Source organism: Bombina bombina, chromosome 6, assembly GCF_027579735.1.
Source record: "Bombina bombina isolate aBomBom1 chromosome 6, aBomBom1.pri, whole genome shotgun sequence".
Classification (NCBI taxonomy): domain Eukaryota; kingdom Metazoa; phylum Chordata; class Amphibia; order Anura; family Bombinatoridae; genus Bombina; species Bombina bombina.
Window position 1 is genome coordinate 929757436 of NC_069504.1, and position 24752 is coordinate 929782187.

At 39.8% G+C, this 24752-nt stretch overlaps 1 protein-coding gene across 1 annotated transcript in view; it reads right to left on the reverse strand.

The window, feature by feature from the left end:
- Positions 1-6959: 6959 nt before the first annotated feature.
- The window catches only part of RARS1 (arginyl-tRNA synthetase 1), a 274844-nt gene continuing 257051 nt past the window's right edge, over positions 6960-24752 (reverse strand). Inside the window, exons 14-15 of the mRNA XM_053718573.1 lie at positions 10497-10744; positions 6960-7161 (exon numbers count right to left, since the gene is read on the reverse strand). Of these exons, the coding sequence (XP_053574548.1) occupies positions 7052-7161; positions 10497-10744 (358 nt within the window). The 3' untranslated portion in view covers positions 6960-7051. The remainder of the gene's footprint in view (positions 7162-10496; positions 10745-24752) is intronic.

Sequence of the window (24752 nt, forward strand, 5' to 3'; positions counted from 1 at the left end):
AAATAGACTCCGATCACCCATTCCCAGAAAACATGCTAGAAGCATATATTACAGTGTTGCCTAAGCCAGGCAAACCATGAACTAACCCAGCCAACTTTCGCCCCATCTTGCTACTCAATGTCGATCTCAAACTTTACTCTAAGATTCTAGCCAACAGACTAAACCCAATTCTCCCACACATAATATATACAGACCAAACCGGCTTTGTCCCAGCGAGGGAAGCAAAAGATAATACAGTAAAAGTTACCCACCTACTATACCACACACATCAACACTACATACCGGCTTTCTTTATATCTACAGACGCAGAGAAGGCGTTTGACTGCCTAGACTGGACATTCCAACAACACACTTTACATAAGTTTGGTATCCCTAAAGATTTTATCTAAACATTTTTAGCCCTTTATACCTCCCCGTCAGCAAAGGTCAAAGTCAACGGCCTTTTATCTAATAGCTTCAAGATCAGAAATGGAACGAGGCAGGGATGCCCACTTTCCCCCCTCTTGTTTGTCCTTTAGATGGAAATCTTAGCTACTAAACTACGAAATTCACCCGAAATCGTAGGTATTAAAATTAAAAATTCAGAACTCAAATTGGCACTATTCGCCGACGACCTCCTAATGACCCTCACAGAACCACTCAGCTCCCTCTCGAAGGTACACTCTGTGCTCAAAGATTATGGTAAAGTATCCAATTTCTCAATTAATTTTGGGAAGTCAGAAATCCTTCCAATACATATCCCGCAAGCTGACCTTGCCAAAATAAGCACAATAGCCCCATTCACTGTCAACCCCTGGTCACTAAAATATCTAGGAACACAGCTCTCACCAGATCTCAAAGATCTAATCAAATTGAATTGACTCACTCTTCTCATCCATCTTGACTAACATAACACAGTGGCTTCCTAAGCACATCTCTTGGCTAGGAAGGATCGGGGTAGTGAAAATGACACTGCTACCGAAAATCCTTTATATCTTGCAAACAGTCCCGATACTCCTACCGAACACCATCCTACCAAAATTACAGTCCATAAGGAACACCACCATAAACAATGGGTTCAACTAGAGCACGATTTATGTAATTTTCCCCAACTCGGCTCCCTTTGCTGGCTAGAAGGTCCTCACGATACCCTCATACATAACAATAACCCTATCATTATAGAAACCCTCAAAGTTTGGAAAGAGCTACTTAAAAAAAATTGATATTTCTTCAATGCCTTCCCCTTTAACTCCAATCCTCCACAATAAAAATTTTCAACCCGGCACCAATACTATACCACAAGGCCCAAAAGATATACATCTTTTACTCCCGACTTACATGCTAGTAGAGGACAATAACCTACTACCTAAACAGAATATTGAACACTTAGGAGACGGATTCTTTACTAACTGGCTCGGTTACCATCAACTCAACCATTTTATACTTTCCTCCCCAAAAACGAAACTTACTAGAACCCTGACCCCATTTGAAAAACTATGCAGTTCAGCTTCCCCAATTCATCACATAGTCTCACTGACGTACAAATTAATAAACAAACCCAAAGCCGACAACCTCCCCTCCTTCACCAAGTCTTGGGATAAAGAATTACCCTTCTTAATACCGATCAGAGACTGGAATAGGATTTTTATAAATGTACACAAATCAGCTTATTCATCCAAACTGTTAGAAACTAATATTAAATTAATGACCAGATGGTACCTAACACCACAAAGATTGAAATACATATTCCCGAACTCATCCAACCACTGTTGGAGATCATGTACACAAGAGGGAACATTATACCATATCTGGTGGTCTTGCCCTAAATTACAGCCCTTTTGGGAGGCAGTAACACAGTATGTACAACAAACCTTAGGAACTCCCATGCCTCTAGACCCACTAATATTTTTATTCCACCTCTATCCAAAGCTCCAGTCTAAAGCTCATAGAAAACTATGCCAGCTTATGATCAATAGTGCAAATCAATTGATCCCCCGCCTGTGGAAAAAGGACACTATCCCCACCATCCAAATATGGAAACAAGAAATACACAAAAACCTTAAATTAGAGAGATATCACTATCTGTTATCCAACACCTTAGATGTTTACTACGAAATAGTGTTTTTATGGGAATCTCGAACCCTACCATAAAGTTACAGTTCCAATTGAACAACTAAGGCCATGCCTTTAAACTTAATCTAAACATAGACATTTTTGGGGGGCCTGGGGTTTAACTCATTTAATACAGACAAAGCCTTAAACTCTTTTTACTAGGTCTGGTGTATTCACTCTCACAAACTTTGCTATTTTGTTGTTTGTTTATTCATGTTATATTATTATTCATTGTTATTTAACGTGAATCTATGGTACTATTGTAGAGACATTTTCAAGACCTACTCATTATGGGTAGTCCCGATTGAATACTTTAAAAAATCATTGCCACTAATCCATAAGGACAATATAAGAACATGGACATTCTGGATTTTTTGGCAAATACTATGGAGCCTCTATTATCTAAATTGTAAAAGCTTTTGTTACTGACATGTTTATTCCAAATAAAAATTATTTAACAAAAAAAAAAAATATACTAGCTCCAAGCGGATTTAAAAGAAAGGCCCATACAGTGGAACAATTAGATCTATCAGGTAATAAACTCCAAGGTTTCTACCCCTGCATAAACTGCAAATCATGTCAATATAGTCATAAAACAAAATCAGTACATATGTTTAACAAAAATAAAGAATTTGAGATTAGGGACACAATAAGATGTGGGGATAATAATGTGATTTATTTACTACAATGTTCATGTTCTCTCCAGTATCTAGGAAAAACAAATAGAAAGCTAAAAGACAGAATTAGAGAGCATTTGTGGCAAATTGAAAAGGGAAATACAGAAAAAATGTTATACATACATTTCAAGGAAGTACACAAAAGAAACACAAAAGACTTCCGTTTCTGGGGTATTAAGAAAATAAAATCTGATGGGAGAAAAGGCAATTTTGAAAAAAACCTTCTCTTAAATGAAGAAAGAATGATTTATGAATTTGACACTCTGCATCCGTTAGGCTTGAATGCAGAAGTAGACTTGAATGTTCTCTTTTATATATAAAATAAGATCTTAACTATTTATAAATATAGTCTGTTTGTTTTCATTTGAAATACTCAACTAAAATAATGTGATAGAGGGCGGGTTAATAAATAATAAGGAATAACTTACTAAGAATTGGATACATTAGTACAAATACTGACATTAAATGCAGCATATAGTACTATCATGTTTAAAGACGTTTGCCAATATAAATAACATATCAGTTATTTCCATACTATTTACAGCCCCAATTTACATTTTAAGATCTCCCGGCATATAGTATAGTGAATAAAGACAGTGAATGAGAAAACAATCTTTTTTCTAAGAAAATCATAAGTTCAAATACCCAGGGGATATATACAACTGTTTCAATTGTGAGAAATGTTAATTATGAGAAATGTTTATTTCATTATATTCATTTATTTTTATTATGTGAAATATTGATGAAACTATTCTGAGAAAATTCAGAAACCTCTGAAAAATATATAAAGGAAAATGCCTTTTCTCAGAATTATAACACTGAATAATATCCTCACTTGTATTTTAGATATGCTAGACTTTTTAAGACATATAGACAGTGGGACCAAGTGAAATAGGAATAAAGAGGTGGCCAAGTGGTTATCATCATATCATTTGGAAAACAACGTTTTTTGGAACCATAGGTTCGATTCCCAATGAATTAAGAAGATATTTATTTACCCATATCTTGTTTTTTATAGAAGTTTTTTATATTAGTTATTTTTCTGACTCTTTTTTTCTGATACTTTTACCCATGTATTTGCTATAATGCATGTCATACATACATGTATATATTCCCTTATACATATATATCCATGGCAAAACGGAATAATAATTTATAGCGTGTATGAAGACAAAAGGCTGGAAAACTCACAAGTCAATATAGGACTTCATTTGATATAGAGAGGAATATAATGGAAGAAATTGCTCACAATCAGCCAGTACAAGTGGACGTCATAGTCTACATCCAATAATGAAGAGGATTTGGGAGAAAACTCACCTAGGTCATTATACACTTAAGAGATAAGCCTTGAAAGGGTTAAACTACGCACTACAAAAGGAGAAGCCCGACAGCCAATCAGGGACTCTTTGATAAAGGCTGACGTAGCCGAAACACGTAGGAGGTAGACCCTGATTGGCAAACACACAGTTCACACGAAGCTCAGCTGGAGAAACGAGCAGGAGAAACGAACAGGTTTACAGGACACATCTGTTTATTATGGAAGGAGCTGCTTTCAACAACCCCTTGGGACAAGACTTGTCTGGACAAGGAGAGGTAACTGTATACAGGTAACCGGTGTACCAAAAATAACTTCACGAATTTCAAAAGGATTCAGAGTAACCAGCAACCGATGTTGGAATATCAATTACTATTCGAAAACAGCAAGTTTTAGCAGACTCCCTAAAGCTCAGCAACACTGACCATTAAGGTAAAAAAAAAGAACTTTTTTTCTACATCACAAACTAGTTTGTCCTCACAAAGTCACAACAAAGACTGTTTAAAAGCACTTTAATTATCAACTTACACTACTAATATTGCAGCAAAAATCACACGTGTTGAATTTCAAGGAGAAACTAAGACTCAAAGACAAAATTGGGAATTGATAATCACCTGGAGACACTAAAATAAATACTTTTGTTACTTATTAATTTATCCCTTATTCACCAATTTTTCATATTTTTCTTTTTCTTCATATTTTTCATATAATTTTTCTTATTTTTAATTTTTTCCATTTTTTTCTTCTTTTTTAATATATATAATTTTTGAATATGCATATATAATTTTACTTTTATATTTTATTTTTAAATGGCATTTTGATATATAGATTTTTACCACTTGGTCCTATAAGAACAGGGTTCTGTTTAAAGTCAAGAAAATTAATTATCATAAACAATGAAATAATATACAGCTACTGTATGTTTGTATGTATTATCATTAGTATTTAAACTTTTTAGGATCCTTATTTTATTCATATTTTAATATTTATATTATTTTTTATTAAATACCTGATAATAAACTATATATATTAACCCTTACTGGATCTGTGTATTTACTGATATTGGTATAACGAGGACAACTTCACATTTGTGTACTTTGAGCCTTATCACATTTTAGAATTACAAACAATATCCTTATTTCTAATAACACAGACAGACATACACACTTATTTAATCCAAAGTGGGTCCCCTAGTGGGTAACAATAGGTTAACAACTTTGTCACACTGTATTATAGGTCCTTCGACTTTAAAACGTTACCCTACTCCGGACCTGATGTTTGCATTGATCCGGGCAAACTCGGAGGAGTGCATGGCCATGAGTACCTGCTTCGGTACATCATCGTGACGGTTGATAGGTAAGAGAGTAGCTGCGCTGCAAAATCTGCAGATTTCTAGTGCTCGGAAATAGGAGAAAGGGCTTAAATAAGGATTCAGCTTCAAGATAGGTGTATTGGAGGTGCTCCATTGCTGCTGTATCATATAAGGCATCACCTATCCACACAGGAAGGTCGGATCAGCTTCTCCAGAACTTTGGGCTTCGGCAATGTCTGACACAGAGCCATACTTAAATAGCGAGCAATGTTAGCTAATGAACTCACTTTAACTGGAGTGGTGAGAGGCTGGTCACCATTTTAAGGGTGGTTAAAATTTCCATTTGCCCCAAAGCACTCAGCGATGTGTTGTGTTAGCTGGGTGAAATCATCATCTAGTAAAGCACTAAGTCTTCTTAGTAGTGTTTGGATGGGGAAATCCTTTGGTGTCTTACGGGTATATGCATGTGACCTTATCTTGGTTCAATACAGCAGCTCTCAGCCATCTGCATTCCCTGTAAAGAACAGTAGTATTGCTTCCTCCAAACTAACCTGCTCAAGAATGCCTTGAAATACCTCCTGTGAGTTGCTTTGGAGGGATCCCTTAGTCCTAATCCTTTGTAGTAAGGAGAAGGTACTTAGTTCTATAAACATTGTGATTACCAAAAGGAGGAGTGGTCATTTCTGTACATTCCCTCTAAATATGGGGAATCTCATTGGTGGGTATCTGACTAGGTGAGTTAAGATAAAGACAATAAGGGCAGCTTGCTTATCAATTGCAAAAGTAAAGGCTATGAGAAAGTAGGAAAGGGCAAAAAGCTAAATATGACAGAGAAAATGTATCTATAGTCACTTCATGTTTTGTTGCTCAGTAAGGAAGTGGCAAAAGATCAAGGTATTGTTAACTGACAGTGTCTGCCCTAAAAACACCTGCAGCATAACTACAAGAGGGTAAGAAGATGGTTCCTTTTGTGCATACCTTATGTATTTTGTCAGGCTGCAGCAGGTTAAATTCAGTCTATTGTAGGAATCAATATTAAAGGGCCATTATAGTCGAAAAAATACATGTTCTAACCTGTTAGAGCATGTAATGTTAAGACTATCGACCCTGAAGTACTGTGTGTTAACCCCTGCAAAAGGGTTAAACACACAGTAGACGTGCCACTCTGGAACCTTGGTGCGCTGCTGGTCCCGAGCAGAACCCACCGCTGATCAAATCGGCAGCACTAGTTGCACATCAGAATTGTGCGACTAACGCTGCTAATTGGATAATCAGCGAGTTCCACTTGAGACTAGCAGTGCTCTGCAGGTCTCGAGCGGCACTTCTGTGTGTTTAACCCCTTTGCAGGGGGTTAACATAAAGTACTGCACTGCTATATTGGCCCTTTAATGGTAAGTACAAAGTGCATGTAAGTGTTTTATAGTTAAGTGACGGGTATAAAAACAAGGTGATATCATGTATGGGGGGATTTAAGAAATCTTTAGGGCTATGCTCAACACACTACAATTTCATTTTGCAAGCTTAAGAAATACGTTTGATAACAATGTAAAAAAAACAAACAAACTGTTCTCACCAAATTATTTTATTTATTTTGTTGAGTTTTAGAAAAGTTGCATATATGTATATATTATGGATATGATTTGAGATTGCAGTAAACTACATCCTCTGTACGGGTTTGATTCCCAAGATATCAAAACCTTTGGCCATAATCGCAGCTGTAGCATCACAAAGTAACATTCTGCTCATGTTTACCTTTACAATCTCACCTGAGAAAAAAAAAAGAGAAAGAAGTCAAAAGACCATTTCAAGGTAGACAAATATTCCTGTCGTAAATTACTATTTTTTAAAAGGCTTTTAACCCCTTAAGGACCGGGAATTTCAGACAAAAACTTCCCCAAAAGACCAGAGCATTTTTGCCATCGCTACATTTAAACAGAAATAGAGCCATTTTTTTATATTTACCTATCAAAACTATATAATTTTTTTTTAGTAGACAACCCAAAGTATTGATCTAGGTCCATTTTGGTATATTTCATGCCACCATTTCACCTCCAAATGCGATCATCTTAGGTACTGGCAGCTGCATACCAGTTCCCAGTTTGCGGCAAATTAGGCAGATTTTTGTAAAAAAAAAAAAAAAAAACCCCAAAAAAACCCATTTTTTCTGTAGTGTAGCTGCCCCCCTCATTACCCTACACCCCTCCCTCTCCCAGATCCCTTTCCCTTAATGGATTTTACATAGGATCCCCCCTTATTGCCCTTCCTCCCACTTCACTTCCTGGCTCTTATTTTTTTTCCCTGCTGCGTTGCGGTCCCGCCCTCCTCCAGCAATGGGCCGCCCACCCGCAACCCTCCTAACGCTCCCACCCAGCAATGGTCCTTAAGGGCATTACGACCAGCGTCGTACAGAGTACAATGCTGGTCATTAAGGGGTTAAAGTTATGAATTTCTAACGGTATAAAAGGTATTATAACTTGTTTTCAGATATGGGTTTCTGAAATGAATTCATAGCAAACATTTAAAATGTTCTAATATAATATTTAGGTTCAGAAAGGCAAAATTAGCTGTCTTACAGGATTGTATAGATGAAACATTTAAGAATCTTCTACTTAGAAACCATTTAATGATGCCTAGCACAATTATACATTTATTATAAAGACCTGAATTACTAAAGTTTCTTGCTCTGAAAGATAGTGAGTAAATGTCAAATCAACATGGCGTTCCAATAACTAATACTGCAGCATTGACAAGATCAGTATAGGTGGCAGTTTCAACTGGCAAAATCAGCTATTTCAAATGATGGTCCCTTTTAACAGGTTACTGCCCGCGCAAAAAAAAAAAAAAAAAAGCAAATTAGACACTAAACATATTTGTTTCATGCCCCTGCTGCCTTAGACTGAACCTGCCCTGGTTTACATAAGTTTGCATCATGTGAGAGGGAGATACATGCTGTCTATACACTGCCGAGCACAGAAAATGAATATATTATAATATTTGTATTAAAAGAACTTAATTTGTTATGGTTTTCCAACAAATAACAACTACAAATATTACAAATTACTACACAATATGGTGTTTCACAATGGCTAAACATATGCATAGAAAGGGTGCGGTAATGGGTGTGGGCAGGTGATAGGTGGCATCAGTGTCGAGTAACATTTTTGTTCCTGGCTAGTAGCTTAGAACTTGAAATTATATATACAGGGAGTGCAGAATTATTAGGCAAATGAGTATTTTGACCACATCATCCTCTTTATGCATGTTGTCTTACTCCAAGCTGTATAGGCTCGAAAGCCTACTACCAATTAAGCATATTAGGTGATGTGCATCTCTGTAATGAGAAGGGGTGTGGTCTAATGACAACAACGCCCTATATCAGGTGTGCATAATTATTAGGCAACTTCCTTTCCTTTGGCAAAATGGTTTAAAAGAAGGACTTGACAGGCTCAGAAAAGTAAAAAATAGTGAGATATCTTGCAGAGGGATGCAGCACTCTTAAAATTGCAAAGCTTCTGAAGCGTGATCATCGAACAATCAAGTGTTTCATTCAAAATAGTCAACAGGGTCGCAAGAAGCGTGTGGAAAAACCAAGGTGCAAAATAACTGCCCATGAACTGAGAAAAGTCAAGCGTGCAGCTGCCAAGATGCCACTTGCCATCAGTTTGGCCATATTTCAGAGCTGCAACATCACTGGAGTGCCCAAAAGCACAAGGTGTGCAATACTCAGAGACATGGCCAAGGTAAGAAAGGCTGAAAGACGACCACCACTGAACAAGACACACAATCTGAAACGTCAAGACTGGGCCAAGAAATATCTCAAGACTGATTTTTCTAAGGTTTTATGGACTGATGAAATGAGAGTGAGTCTTGATGGGCCAGATGGATGGGCCCGTGGCTGGATTGGTAAAGGGCAGAGAGCTCGTGTCCGACTCAGACGCCAGCAAGGTGGAGGTGGAGTACTGGTTTGGGCTGGTATTATCAAAGATGAGCTTGTGGGGCCTTTTCGGGTTGAGGATGGAGTCAAGCTCAACTCCCAGTTACTGGAAGACACCTTCTTCAAGCAGTGGTACAGGAAGAAGTCTGCATCCTTCAAGAAAAACATGATTTTCATGCAGGACAATGCTCCATCACACGCGTCCAAGTACTCCACAGCGTGGCTGGCAAGAAAGGGTATAAAAGAAGAAAATCTAATGACATGGCCTCCTTGTTCACCTGATCTGAACCCCATTGAGAACCTGTGGTCCATCATCAAATGTGAGATTTACAAGGAGGGAAAACAGTACACCTCTCTGAACAGTGTCTGGGAGGCTGTGGTTGCTGCTGCACGCAATGTTGATGGTGAACAGATCAAAACACTGACAGAATCCATGGATGGCAGGCTTTTGAGTGTCCTTGCAAAGAAAGGTGGCTATATTGGTCACTGATTTGTTTTTGTTTTGTTTTTGAATGTCAGAAATGTATATTTGTGAATGTTGAGATGTTATATTGGTTTCACTGGTAAAAATAAATAATTGAAATGGGTATATATTTGTTTTTTGTTAAGTTGCCTAATAATTATGCACAGTAATAGTCACCTGCACACACAGATATCCCCCTAAAATAGCTATAACTAAAAACTACTTCCAAAACTATTCAGCTTTGATACTAATGAGTTTTTTGGGTTCATTGAGAACATGGTTGTTGTTCAATAATAAAATGAATCCTCAAAAATACAACTTGCCTAATAATTCTGCACTCCCTGTATATGGAGCCAACATTTCCACTTGCCCTGGGTGAGTAGAAATTTAACTGGGGCAAGTAGAGCAGGAGATAAATGCTGTCTATACACTGTGCAAAATGAACAGCAAATGTATATAATTTGCAATAATAAAGGACTTAATTTGTTATAGCTAAACATATATATATATATATATATATATATACACACACACACACATATATATTTACACATACACATATATACATACACACACATACTCACACATATCACACTAAGTGTGATTTTATATGTTTTTGCAAATTCAGACAATGAGGAGATCAATATATACATTCATCCCAGAACTTTATTATTAAAAGACCTATTTTTATTTGAAGTACTTGCCAGTTTGCCTGTCCTTCTCCACACAGTAGCAGTTATCGTAGAACTCAGTGAAGGTTGTAGCCAGTTCATACAGGTAATCACAGAGCGTGTGCAGGAGGAGGTCCTCCAATATCTTTAACAAGATCTCAGGGAACCTTAGTATGCATTTGCCCAGTTTCCATTCTTTCTCATGCTCCAACACTATGTCTGTTTCCCCAGCGGCTTTACGTAAAGCCTCATCACTGATATTTGCTAATCTTGCTATAGACCTAGAATTAAAAGAATGACACAACATAATGTAAAGCAACATAAAAACATAACATTTTAGTGACTGTCATTATCAAAAGGATATTTAAACTTTACTCCTTTATTAATAAACAGTTGCAGAAGCTCATTTACAGAAAGTCCTAACTAGTAATAATAGTGGTTACCCTGCAACACAAAAGCAGAACTGAGACTGGAATACAATTCTAAATATATTTGTTAGTACAGTGTGAAGTGTTTTTCAAATCAACAATCACCCACTTGAACACCCTGGTGATCATGTTTATCTTATATCCCTTAAAGGACCACTGAAGTAAAAAAAAACAGAATTTATGTTTACCTGATAAATTTCTTTCTCCAACGGTGTGTCCGGTCCACGGCGTCATCCTTACTTGTGGGATATTCTCCTCCCCAACAGGAAATGGCAAAGAGCCCAGCAAAGCTGGTCACATGATCCCTCCTAGGCTCCGCCTACCCCAGTCATTCGACCGACGTTAAGGAGGAATAATAGCATAGGAGAAACCATATGGTACCGTGGTGACTGTAGTTAAAGAAAATAAATTATCAGACCTGATTAAAAAACCAGGGCGGGCCGTGGACCGGACACACCGTTGGAGAAAGAAATTTATCAGGTAAACATAAATTCTGTTTTCTCCAACATAGGTGTGTCCGGTCCACGGCGTCATCCTTACTTGTGGGAACCAATACCAAAGCTTTAGGACACGGATGAAGGGAGGGAGCAAATCAGGTCACCTAAATGGAAGGCACCACGGCTTGCAAAACCTTTCTCCCAAAAATAGCCTCAGAAGAAGCAAAAGTATCAAACTTGTAAAATTTGGTAAAAGTGTGCAGTGAAGACCAAGTCGCTGCCCTACATATCTGATCAACAGAAGCCTCGTTCTTGAAGGCCCATGTGGAAGCCACAGCCCTAGTGGAATGAGCCGTGATTCTTTCGGGAGGCTGCCGTCCGGCAGTCTCGTAAGCCAATCTGATGATGCTTTTAATCCAAAAAGAGAGAGAGGTAGAAGTTGCTTTTTGACCTCTCCTTTTACCTGAATAAACAACAAACAGGGAAGATGTTTGTCTAAAATCCTTTGTAGCATCTAAATAGAATTTTAGAGCGCGAACAACATCCAAATTGTGCAACAAGCGTTCCTTCTTTGAAACTGGTTTCGGACACAGAGAAGGTACGATAATCTCCTGGTTAATGGTTTTGTTAGAAACAACTTTTGGAAGAAAACCAGGTTTAGTACGTAAAACCACCTTATCTGCATGGAACACCAGATAAGGAGGAGAACACTGCAGAGCAGATAATTCTGAAACTCTTCTAGCAGAAGAAATTGCAACTAAAAACAAAACTTTCCAAGATAATAACTTAATATCAACGGAATGTAAGGGTTCAAACGGAACCCCCTGAAGAACTGAAAGAACTAAATTGAGACTCCAAGGAGGAGTCAAAGGTTTGTAAACAGGCTTGATTCTAACCAGAGCCTGAACAAAGGCTTGAACATCTGGCACAGCTGCCAGTTTTTTGTGAAGTAACACCGACAAGGCAGAAATCTGTCCCTTCAGGGAACTTGCCGATAATCCTTTTTCCAATCCTTCTTGAAGGAAGGATAGAATCCTAGGAATCTTAACCTTGTCCCAAGGGAATCCTTTAGATTCACACCAACAGATATATTTTTTCCAAATTTTGTGGTAAATCTTTCTAGTTACAGGCTTTCTGGCCTGAACAAGAGTATCGATAACAGAATCTGAGAAACCTCGCTTCGATAAAGTCAAGCGTTCAATCTCCAAGCAGTCAGCTGGAGTGAAACCAGATTCGGATGTTCGAACGGACCCTGAACAAGAAGGTCTCGTCTCAAAGGTAGCTTCCAAGGTGGAGCCGATGACATATTCACCAGATCTGCATACCAAGTCCTGCGTGGCCACGCAGGAGCTATCAAGATCACCGACGCCCTCTCCTGATTGATCCTGGCTACCAGCCTGGGGATGAGAGGAAACGGCGGGAACACATAAGCTAGTTTGAAGGTCCAAGGTGCTACTAGTGCATCCACTAGAGCCGCCTTGGGATCCCTGGATCTGGACCCGTAGCAAGGAACTTTGAAGTTCTGACGAGAGGCCATCAGATCCATGTCTGGAATGCCCCAAAGTTGAGTGACTTGGGCAAAGATTTCCGGATGGAGTTCCCACTCCCCCGGATGCAATGTCTGACGACTCAGAAAATCCGCTTCCCAATTTTCCACTCCCGGGATGTGGATAGCAGACAGGTGGCAGGAGTGAGACTCCGCCCATAGAATGATCTTGGTCACTTCTTCCATCGCTAGGGAACTCCTTGTTCCCCCCTGATGGTTGATGTACGCAACAGTCGTCATGTTGTCTGATTGAAACCGTATGAACTTGGTCCTCGCTAGCTGAGGCCAAGCCTTGAGAGCATTGAATATCGCTCTCAGTTCCAGAATATTTATCGGTAGAAGAGATTCTTCCCGAGACCAAAGACCCTGAGCTTTCAGGGATCCCCAGACCGCGCCCCAGCCCATCAGACTGGCGTCGGTCGTGACAATGACCCACTCTGGTCTGTGGAATGTCATCCCTCGTGACAGGTTGTCCAGGGACAGCCACCAACGGAGTGAGTCTCTGGTCCTCTGATTTACTTGTATCTTTGGAGACAAGTCTGTATAGTCCCCATTCCACTGACTGAGCATGCACAGTTGTAACGGTCTTAGATGAATGCGCGCAAAAGGAACTATGTCCATTGCCGCTACCATCAACCCGATCACTTCCATGCACTGAGTTACGGAAGGAAGGGGAACGGAATGAAGTATTCGACAAGAGTCCAGGAGCTTTGTCTTTCTGGCCTCTGTTAGAAAAATCCTCATTTCTGAGGAGTCTATAATTGTTCCCAAGAAGGGAACCCTTGTTGACGGGGATAGAGAACTCTTTTCCACGTTCACTTTCCAGCCGTGCGATCTGAGAAAGGCCAGGACGATGTCCGTGTGAGCCTTTGCTCGAGGGGGGGACGACGCTTGAATCAGAATGTCGTCCAGGTAAGGTACTACAGCAATGCCCCTTGGTCTTAGCACAGCTAGAAGGGACCCTAGTACCTTTGTGAAAATCCTTGGAGCAGTGGCTAATCCGAAAGGAAGCGCCACGAACTGGTAATGTTTGTCCAGGAATGCAAACCTTAGGAACCGATGATGTTCCTTGTGGATAGGAATATGTAGATACGCATCCTTTAAATCCACCGTGGTCATGAATTGACCTTCCTGGATGGAAGGAAGGATAGTTCGAATGGTTTCCATCTTGAAAGATGGGACCTTGAGAAATTTGTTTAAGATCTTGAGATCTAGGATTGGTCTGAATGTTCCCTCTTTTTTGGGAACTATGAACAGATTGGAGTAGAACCCCATCCCTTGTTCTCTCAATGGAACAGGATGAATCACTCCCATTTTTAACAGGTCTTCTACGCAAAGTAAGAACGCCTGTCTTTTTATGTGGTCTGAAGACAACTGAGACCTGTGGAACCTTCCCCTTGGGGGAAGTCCCTTGAATTCCAGAAGATAACCCTGGGAGACTATTTCTAGCGCCCAAGGATCCAGAACATCTCTTGCCCAAGCCTGAGCGAAGAGAGAGAGTCTGCCCCCCACCAGATCCGGTCCCGGATCGGGGGCCGATATTTCATGCTGTCTTGGTAGCAGTGGCAGGTTTCTTTGCCTGCTTTCCCTTGTTCCAGCCTTGCATTGGTCTCCAAGCTGGCTTGGCCTGAGAAGTATTACCTTCTTGCTTAGAGGACGTAGCACCTTGGGCTGGTCCGTTTTTACGAAAGGGACGAAAATTAGGTCTATTTTTTGCCTTGAAAGGCCGATCCTGAGGAAGGGCATGGCCCTTACCCCCAGTGATATCAGAGATAATCTCTTTCAAGTCAGGACCAAACAGCGTTTTCCCCTTGAAAGGAATGTTTAGTAGCTTGTTCTTGGAAGACGCATCAGCCGACCAAGATTTCAACCAAAGCGCTCTGCGCGCCACAATAGCAAACCCAGAGTTCTTAGCCGCTAACTTAGCCAATTGCAAAGAGGCGTCTAGAGTGAAAGAATTAGCCAATTTGAGAGCATTGACTCTGTCCATAATCTCCTCATAAGGAGGCGAGTCACTATCGAGCACCTTAATCAGTTCATCAAACCAGAAATATGCGGCTGTAGTGACAGGGACAATGCATGAAATGGGTTGTAGAAGGTAACCCTGCTGAACAAACATCTTTTTAAGCAAACCTTCTAATTTTTTATCCATAGGATCTTTGAAAGCACAACTATCCTCTATGGGAATAGTGGTGCGTTTGTTTAAAGTAGAAACCGCTCCCTCGACCTTGGGGACTGACTGCCATAAGTCCTTTCTGGGGTCGACCATAGGAAACAATTTTTTAAATATGGGGGGAGGGACGAAAGGAATACCGGGCCTTTCCCATTCTTTATTAACAATGTCCGCCACCCGCTTGGGTATAGGAAAAGCTTCTGGGAGCCCCGGCACCTCTAGGAACTTGTCCATTTTACATAGTTTCTCTGGGATGACCAAATTTTCACAATCATCCAGAGTGGATAATACCTCCTTAAGCAAAATGCGGAGATGTTCCAATTTAAATTTAAAAGTAATCACATCAGATTCAGCCTGCTGAGAAATATTCCCTAAATCAGTAATTTCTCCCTCAGACAAAACCTCCCTGGCCCCCTCAGATTGGGTTAGGGGCCCTTCAGAGATATTAATATCAGCGTCGTCATGCTCTTCAGTAACTAAAACAGAGCATCCACGCTTACGCTGACAAGGGTTCATTTTGGCTAAAATGTTTTTGACAGAATTATCCATTACAGCCGTTAATTGTTGCATAGTAAGGAGTATTGGCGCGCTAGATGTACTAGGGGCCTCCTGAGTGGGCAAGACTCGTGTAGACGAAGGAGGGAATGATGCAGTACCATGCTTACTCCCCTCACTTGAGGAATCATCTTGGGCATCATTGTCATTATCACATAAATCACATTTATTTAAATGAATAGGAATTCTGGCTTCCCCACATTCAGAACACAGTCTATCTGGTAGTTCAGACATGTTAAACAGGCATAAACTTGATAAGAAAGTACAAAAAACGTTTTGAAATAAAACCGTTACTGTCACTTTAAATTTTAAACTGAACACACTTTATTACTGCAATTGCGAAAAAACATGAAGGAATTGTTCAAAATTCACCAAACTTTCACCACAGTGTCTTAAAGCCTTGAAAATATTGCACACCAAATTTGGAAGCTTTAACCCTTAAAATAACGGAACCGGAGCCGTTTTAAGCTTTAACCCCTTTACAGTCCCTGGTATCTGCTTTGCTGAGACCCAACCAAACCCAAGGGGAATACGATACCAAATGATGCCTTCAGAAGTCTTTTATAAGTATCAGAGCTCCTCTCACATGCGACTGCATGCCATGCCTCTCAAAAACAAGTGCGCAACACCGGCGCGAAAATGAGACTCTGCCTATGCTTTGGGAAAGCCCCTAAAGAATAAGGTGTCTAAAACAGTGCCTGCCGATATTATTATATCAAAATACCCAGAATAAATGATTCCTCAAGGCTAAATAAGTGTTAATATCAATCGATTTAGCCCAAAAAATGTCTACAGTCTAAATAAGCCCTTGTGAAGCCCTTATTTACAATCGTAATAAACATGGCTTACCGGATCCCATAGGGAAAATGACAGCTTCCAGCATTACATCGTCTTGTTAGAATGTGTCATACCTCAAGCAGCAAGGACTGCAAACTGTTCCCCCAACTGAAGTTAATGCTCTCAACAGTCCTGTGTGGAACAGCCATGGATTTTAGTTACGGTTGCTAAAATCATTTTCCTCATACAAACAGAATTCTTCATCTCTTTTCTGTTTCTGAGTAAATAGTACGTACCAGCACTATTTGAAAATAACAAACTCTTGATTGAATAATGAAAAACTACAGTTAAACACTAAAAAACTCTAAGCCATCTCCGTGGAGATGTTGCCTGTACAACGGCAAAGAGAATGACTGGGGTAGGCGGAGCCTAGGAGGGATCATGTGACCAGCTTTGCTGGGCTCTTTGCCATTTCCTGTTGGGGAGGAGAATATCCCACAAGTAAGGATGACGCCGTGGACCGGACACACCTATGTTGGAGAAAAAGTCCATGATTCAGATAGAGCACACAATTTAAAAAACTTTTCAATTCAAAACCATTACCTAAATATGCACTAACTTCAAACTAACTAAATGTAAAAATTGTCAGATTTTTTTTTTTTTACTACTCATGTGAAATGTCTTATGTATTTATTGATTAGGCTATTATACTGTGTTTAGTGGTCCTATAATTATAGTTCAAGATATCACTAATTTGCATGTTCTACTGACACCCATCAATCAGACATTATCCTAATAAATCATTTATAAAATCAGTTACATTAAGGCTTACATCGAAAAATGAGCACATGAATGGGAGCAAGGACATAGAACAGAGGTTATATGGTTTATGTCTAGTTGGTTGTGCAAAATGACAAATAAAATAGTAAAATATTAAATAAACTGCTTTATATCACCAGATCACTTTTTACCTAATCTATTCCACTTAGTTTGTTTAACAGCTTCAATCAAATAAGAGAAATACCTAAAAGTTGAAGGGTAGGTACTACCCAAACAAAAGAATACGGCAATATCAGCTAAATTAAATACAAGCTGCTGAGCAAACAGAAGCAATTAGAACTAGCTATATTTACTTTTTACTTTAAAGTATGTTTTATTTAAAATCAAATGTAAAATGTTACCATAAACAGCATATAGTTATAAAAAGAACCACAGAAATATATTGAACTTTAAAATAAACATTTGATTAAAATAACATTAAAAGGACATAAAACTCCAAGCATACCTAGGTAGGCACAGGAACTAGGAGCTAGCTGCTGATTGGTGGCTGCATATACAGTATATGCCTCTTGTCATTGGTTTACTAACGTGTTCAGCTAGCTCTCAGTAGTGTATTGCTGCTCGTTCAATAAAAGATACAAGGAAAATAAAGCAAAGTTTATAACAGAAGTAAATTGGAAATTTGTTTAAAAATGTATGCTCTATCTGAATCATGAGAGAAAATGTTGTGGTTCCTGACAAAATAACATTACATTTTAACTTGATGTTCTAAAGCAAAAATGATGTGCTAATTAGCAAGAGCATGTCAATTATTCAATACTGACCCTTTATAACTATTGAACTGTCTCAAATGGTTAAATACACAGGAAAAGGTCCCATATGGGAGCCTTATAGCTCCTGAGCAGGACACAGCCGGTGATTGGTGTAACTGCTGCTCCTAACTGTCTGACTGGCCATGCCAGTGTCCAAGCAGGACTTTATATATGTGTTTATTGTCAACATAGTCCTCCCTGTTATATGTTTTTAATGCCTTGGCACACCTACTGTACCGCCACTAAAATAAAGCGTAACAATCAATTGTTGTGGAGTTAGCAAACACCCTAAGCTTCACAAATGGATACACTGTATAGCTACAATGCATTACAGTGGTTATAAACTTTTTTGTACAAGCCGGGTATAATTCATATAAAACCATTAAAACTGGACTCATGCTTATCAATAAGCCAACTTATTGACTTCTTTGATTATGTAACAAAAGTATTAGACAAGGGTGGAGCAGTTGATGTAGCATATCTAGATTTCAGCAAAGCATTTGACACCGTCCCACACAATAAACTTATTCACAAACTATATCTCCTTGGTCTAGATTCAAAAATTGTGAACTGGGTGGAATGCTGGCTTAAGGACAGAAAACAAAGTGTCTTAGTAAATAGAGTTCATTCAGCAGAGGGGGCTGTTACTAGTGGTGTTCCTCAGGGGTCAGTTCTGGGGCCTGTTTTGTTTAACATATTTATCTGCGATATCAGCAAAGAGCTACAGGGGACAGTATGTCTCTTTGCAGATGATACAAAAATTTGCAACAGAGTGGATGTTCCAGGGGGGGGGGGGTAGACAAAATGAGAAGTGATATACAACAATTGGAGGATTGGACAAACGACTGGGATCTAAAGTTTAACACAGCAAAGTGAAAAATAATGCATTTAGAGAAGAAAAATCAAAATGTTAATTACAGACTCAATGACACTTTACTGACTGTTACAGATGAGGAACAGGACTTGGGAATTATTATTTCAGATGATTATAGAACATTAGTTAGACCTCATCTTGAGTATTGTGTGCAGTTCTGGAGGCCATATCTTCAGAAGGATATTAACAAACTTGAATCTGTGCAAAGGAGGGCTACCAAAATGGTACATGGTCTAAAAAATAAATCTTACCAAGATAGGCTCAATGACCTAAATATGTATAGCTTAGAGGAAAGAAGGGAAAGAGGTGATATGATAGCAACTTTCAAGTACATTAAAGGGTTTAGTAAAACTGAGGCTGTGGGTATTTTACATAAAATGGAAAATTCAAGAACAAGGGGTCATGAGCTCAAGCTAAAGGGTAGTAGATTCAGGAGTAATTTGAGGAAGTACTTCTTTACAGAAAGAGTGATTGATTTATGGAATAAACTTCCTCAAGAGATAGTAGCAACAAACACTGTGGGGGACTTTAAAAATGCATAAGACAAGCATAAGGCTATCCTACGAACTAGATAAGTTTATACTGTTAGGTAAGGTCGGGCAGACTTGCTGGGCCTATGGCTCTTATCTGCCGTCAATATCTATATTTCTATGTTTCACACTTGAAGTAGATCCAAATCAGATCTGCCGAGAAGATGGGCTTTCATCACTGTAGAAGGAGGAAAATGCTAAGTCTGAGGGAGTAGGTACCTCCCTTCTACATCTATAGCTCCCCTTCTTGCTCGGGTCTGTGCATACAAAGCTAAGCACGCTATCTATATGTAACTTTAAAGTTATTATGGCTTTTTCTAGAAACACTTAATATTGCAGGATGACCTATTATATACTGGCTGGATTAAAGCCTACAACGCACTTTTTTTTCTGATGGTTAAACAAAAAACAAAATGGTATTTGTTGTAAATTAATTTTGTTTTGGATTTTCTGTCCATCACCTATTTAAAAGGTCAGCCTTCTCTGAAGGGTGTTCCAAAATGTTATACTTTATACATATACATGACACACAAAGAACTAATATAATATTCCCAAATATACAGAAATTGCCATAATTGGATTTAATGTTTTAGCTTACCCTAGACAAATACCCACCAGCACAAATAAGTACGAAGCAGTTGGGTGGGGAAAGAAATACAGAAAAAGAAATATGCTACAAAAGATATTTTTTTATTTTTTTTAATCTTGACATAGCTGAAATCCTTCTATAGAAAATGTGTTTTCTAGATGTATTGCCTCACAAAGTTGAGAAGGTGCATTCAATGACCACAAGGTCTAATTCTTTTCCAAATTACATAGATAACTTTCACGATTCAGATTCTAAACCTAGAGTCTTTTTAATACATTTCTTAAAATATATTTCATTTTATTATCATTCTGCAAAAATGCACTGATCCTTTAAGGCATAGAAGGAATTCTGTGCTCAGGATTACAAAGAGGCATAAAGAATGCTAGTTCAAGCACAAGACCAGGTAATAGAGTGCAAATATACTGCCTAAACAAAGCTTCAACACAAAGTTCTTACTTCAGAGTGTCCTTAACTACAGAATGTCATTATAGGTGCTACTTCCTGCTTGGTGTTCCAAGGAGTCCAAGAGCAGCCATCTGAATGAACAAACTGGCTCTATGTTAAAATGTGGGCACATGACCTTACATGATCACTCTGCATGAGAGCACACAAATACATGCAGTAACCTTCTACCTCATCAATCAGAGTACCCAAAAACACCTGTAGAAAAAGGCCACTGACACAAGCCTGCAGAGTAGAGCATAGGCAAAAATCTACCAGGAATGGATTCATTGTGCCTCCACACAGGATATCCCCCTGGTCCTTCGGAAATAAAGGGGAGAAAGAATTCACAATCATCCAATGATGGATGGAACTAAGTTTTAAAGGGGATTCACCTTTAAGTTGGTAAAGGACAAAGCAGTTATATCTGTCCATTCTAACGTGGAAGAGCTAACACTGGTGAGTATTTCAATGAGGAGCGGAAATAGTAACATTTTGAACAAGTTCTGACCATAAACAAAATGTATCTTCTCCATTGTCATATTAATGAGGCCAACATTAGGCTATTATGAGTGAAGAGAGCCATTTATATCTTCGAAGCACATTGTATTTATCAGCTGATAACCTCGTAAATAGTGACAACAGCAATTAATGTATCAGTTTAAGTATTCCAGCTTACCCTCTTGAAATTTCAGAAAAGAAAATTTATGCTTATCTGATAAATTTGTTTCTTTTTAGACACGATGAGTCCACGGATTTCATCCTTACTTGTGGGATTATGCCTCCTGGTAAGCAGGAGGAGGCAAAGAGCACCACAGCAGAGCTGTATATATAGCTCCTCCCTTCCCTCCCACTCCAGTCATTCGACCGAAGTTAGGAAGAGAAAGGAAAAGCTAAGGTGCAGAGGTGACTGAAGTTTAACCAAAATAAAAACCTGTCTCAGATAACAGGGCGGGCCGTGGACTCATCATGCCTAAAAAGAAACAAATTTATCAGGTAAGCATACATTTTCTTTTCTTTTTAAAGACATGATGAGTCCACGGATTTCATCCTTACTTGTGGGATACAATACCAAAGCTATAGTACACGGATGAAAAGGGAGGGATAAGACAGGGAACCTAAACGGAAGGCACCACTGCTTGAAGAACCTTTCTCCCAAAAACAGCCTCAGCCGAGGCAAAAAGTATAAAATTTGTAAAATTTAGAAAAAGTGTGAAGAGAAGACCAAGTTGCAGCCTTGCAAATCTTCTCAACAGAAGCATCATTTTTGAATGCCCATGAGGACGCAACATCCCTAGTGGAATGAGCCGTAATCTTTTCAGGAGGCCGCTGTCCAGCCATCTCATATGCAAAGCGGATGATACTCTTCAACCAAAAGGAAAGAGAGGTAGCCGTAGCTTTCTGACCCTTACGTTTTCCCGAAAAAATGACAAATAAAGAAGATGATTGACGAAAATCTTTAGTTGCCTGTAAGTAAAATTTTAATGCACGAACTACGTCCAAATTATGTAGAAGGCGTTCCTTCTGAGAAGAAGGATTAGGACACAAGGAAGGAACAACAATCATCCTGATTAATGTTCTTGTCCGAAACAACTTTAGGAAGAAAACCAAGTTTAGTACGTAAAACCACCTTATCCGAATGAAAAATAAGGTAAGGAGAATTATATTGTAATGCCGAAAGTTCAGACACTCTTCGAGCAGAAGAAATGGCAACAAGAAACAAAACTTTCCAAGATAACAACTTAATATCTATGGAATGCATAGGTTCAAACGGAACCCCTTGAAGAACTTTAAGAACTAAATTCAAACTCCATGGAGGAACAATCGGTTTAAACACAGGCCTGATTCTAATCAAAGCCTGACAAAAAGATCAAATATGTGGAACATCTGCCAGACGCTTGTGCAACATAACAGATAAGGCAGAGATCTGACCCTTTAGCGAACTCGCCGATAACCCCTTCTTCAATCCTTCTTGGAGAAAAGACAAAATCCTGGGAATCCTAACTCTACTCCATGAGTAGCCCTTGGATTCACACCAATAAAGATATTTGCGCCATATCTTATGGTAAATCTTCCTAGTAACCGGCTTACGTGCCTGAATTAAGGTATCTATGACCGAATCAGAAAAACCTTGCTTGGATAAGATTAAGCGTTCAATCTCCAAGCAGTCAGCTGCAGAGAAACTAGATTCGGGTGACGGAAGGGACCCTGAATGAGAAGGTCCTTTCTCAAAGGAAGCTTCCAAGGCTGCAGAGATGACATGTCCACCAGATCGGCATACCAAATCCTGCAAGGCCACGCAGGAGCAATGAGGACCACTGATGCCCTCTCCTGTTTGATTCGAGCAATAACCGAGGAAGGAGTGCAAACGGGGGGAATACATATGCTAGGCTGAAGGTCCAAGGAACTGCCAAGGCATCTATAAGCTCGGCCTGGGGGTCCCTGGACCTGGATCCGTATCTCGGAAGCTTGGCATTCTGATGAGACGCCATGAGATCTAACTCCGGCCGACCCCATCTGAGAATCAGGTTGGAAAATATTTCCGGATGGAGTTCCCACTCTCCCGGATGAAAAGTCTGCCTGCTCAGAAAATATGCTTCCCAGTTTTCCACCCCGGGATGTGGATCGCAGACAGATGGCAAGAGTGAGCCTCCGCCCACTGGATTATCTTGGATACTTCGGTCATCGCTAAGGAACTCCTTGTTTCTCCCTGATGATTGATGTAAGCCACCGTTGTAATGTTGTCCGATTGGAATCTGATGAATTGTGCCGAAGCCAGCTGAGGCCAGGCCCGAAGCGCATTGAAGATCGCCCTCAGCTCTAGAATATTGATGGGAAGGAGAGACTCTGCCTGAGTCCATACTCCCTGAGCCTTTAAAGAGCCCCAAACCGCTCCCCATCCTAAAAGGCTGGCATCCGTTGTCACAATCACCCATGAAGGTCTGCGAAAGCATGTCCCCTGGGATAGATGATCCAGAGACAACCACCATAGAAGAGTCCCTCGTCTCTTGATCTAGGGTTATTCGAGGAGACAAATCTGTATAATCTCCATTTCACTACCTGAGCATGCTTAGCTGCAGAGGCCTGAGATGAAAACGAGCAAACGGTATGATGTCCATTGCCGCCACCATCAATCCGATTACCTCCATGCACTGAGCCACTGACGGCTGAGGATTGGACTGAAGGGCTCGACATGTATTCAGAATCTTTAACTTTCTGACCTCCGTCAGAAAAATTCTCATGGATATAGAGTCGATGAGAGTTCCCAGGAAGGGTACCCTTGTCTGCGGAATTAACTAACTCTTTTCTAGATTTACCTTCCACCCGTGAGTTCTCAGGAAGGATAGCACAATGTCGGTTTGAGACCTTGTTAGTTAATAAGATGACGCCTGGATTAGGATATCGTCCAGATAAGGCGCCACCGCAATGCCCCGCGGTCTGAGAACCGCCAGTAGAGACCCCAGAACCTTTGTGAAAATTCTGGGTGCCGTGGCCAGACCGAAAGGGAGAGCCACGAACAGAAAATGTTTGTCCAGAAACGCAAACCTCAGGAACTTGTGATGATCTCTGTGGATAGGAACATGAAGATATGCATCCTTTAGATCCACTGTCGTCATAAATTGACCCTCCTGGATCAATGGAAGAATGGTACGAATAGTTTCCATCTTGAAAGATGGAACTCTGAGAAACTTGTTTAGACTCTTTAGGTCTAAAATAGGTCTGAAAGTTCCCTCCTTCTTGGGGACTACAAAAAGATTTGAATAAAACCCCTGTCCCTGTAATGGAATGGGACAGATTACTGCCATGGAAGAGAGGTCTCTTACACAATGTAAGAACGCCTCTCTTTTTATCTGGTTTGCAGATAATCTTGAAAGAAGAAACCTTCCTCGAGGGGAAGAATTTCTGAACTCCAGTTTGTATCCCTGAGACACTATTTCTAGAGCCCAGGGATCCTGAACATCTCGCACCCAAGCCTGAATAAAAAATGAAAGTCTGCCCCCTACCAGTTCCAGATCGAGGGCCGACCCTTCATGCTGACTTGGAAGCAGCAGCAGGTTTCTTTGATTGTTTACCCTTGTTCCATGACTGGTTGGGTCTCCAGGAAAACTTGGAATGTGAATAGTTTCCTTCCTGTTTAGAGGAAGCTGAGGAGTTTCCCTTGAAATTTCGAAAGGAACGAAAATTACTTTGTCGACCCTTCTGTATGGATCGTTTATCCTGAGGGAGGAGATGACCCTTGCCTCCCGTGATGTCAGAAATAATTTCCTTCAAGCCAGGTCCAAACAAGGTCTTCCCCTTGTAAGGAATGGCCAGCAGCTTAAACTTGGATGACACGTCAGCAGACCA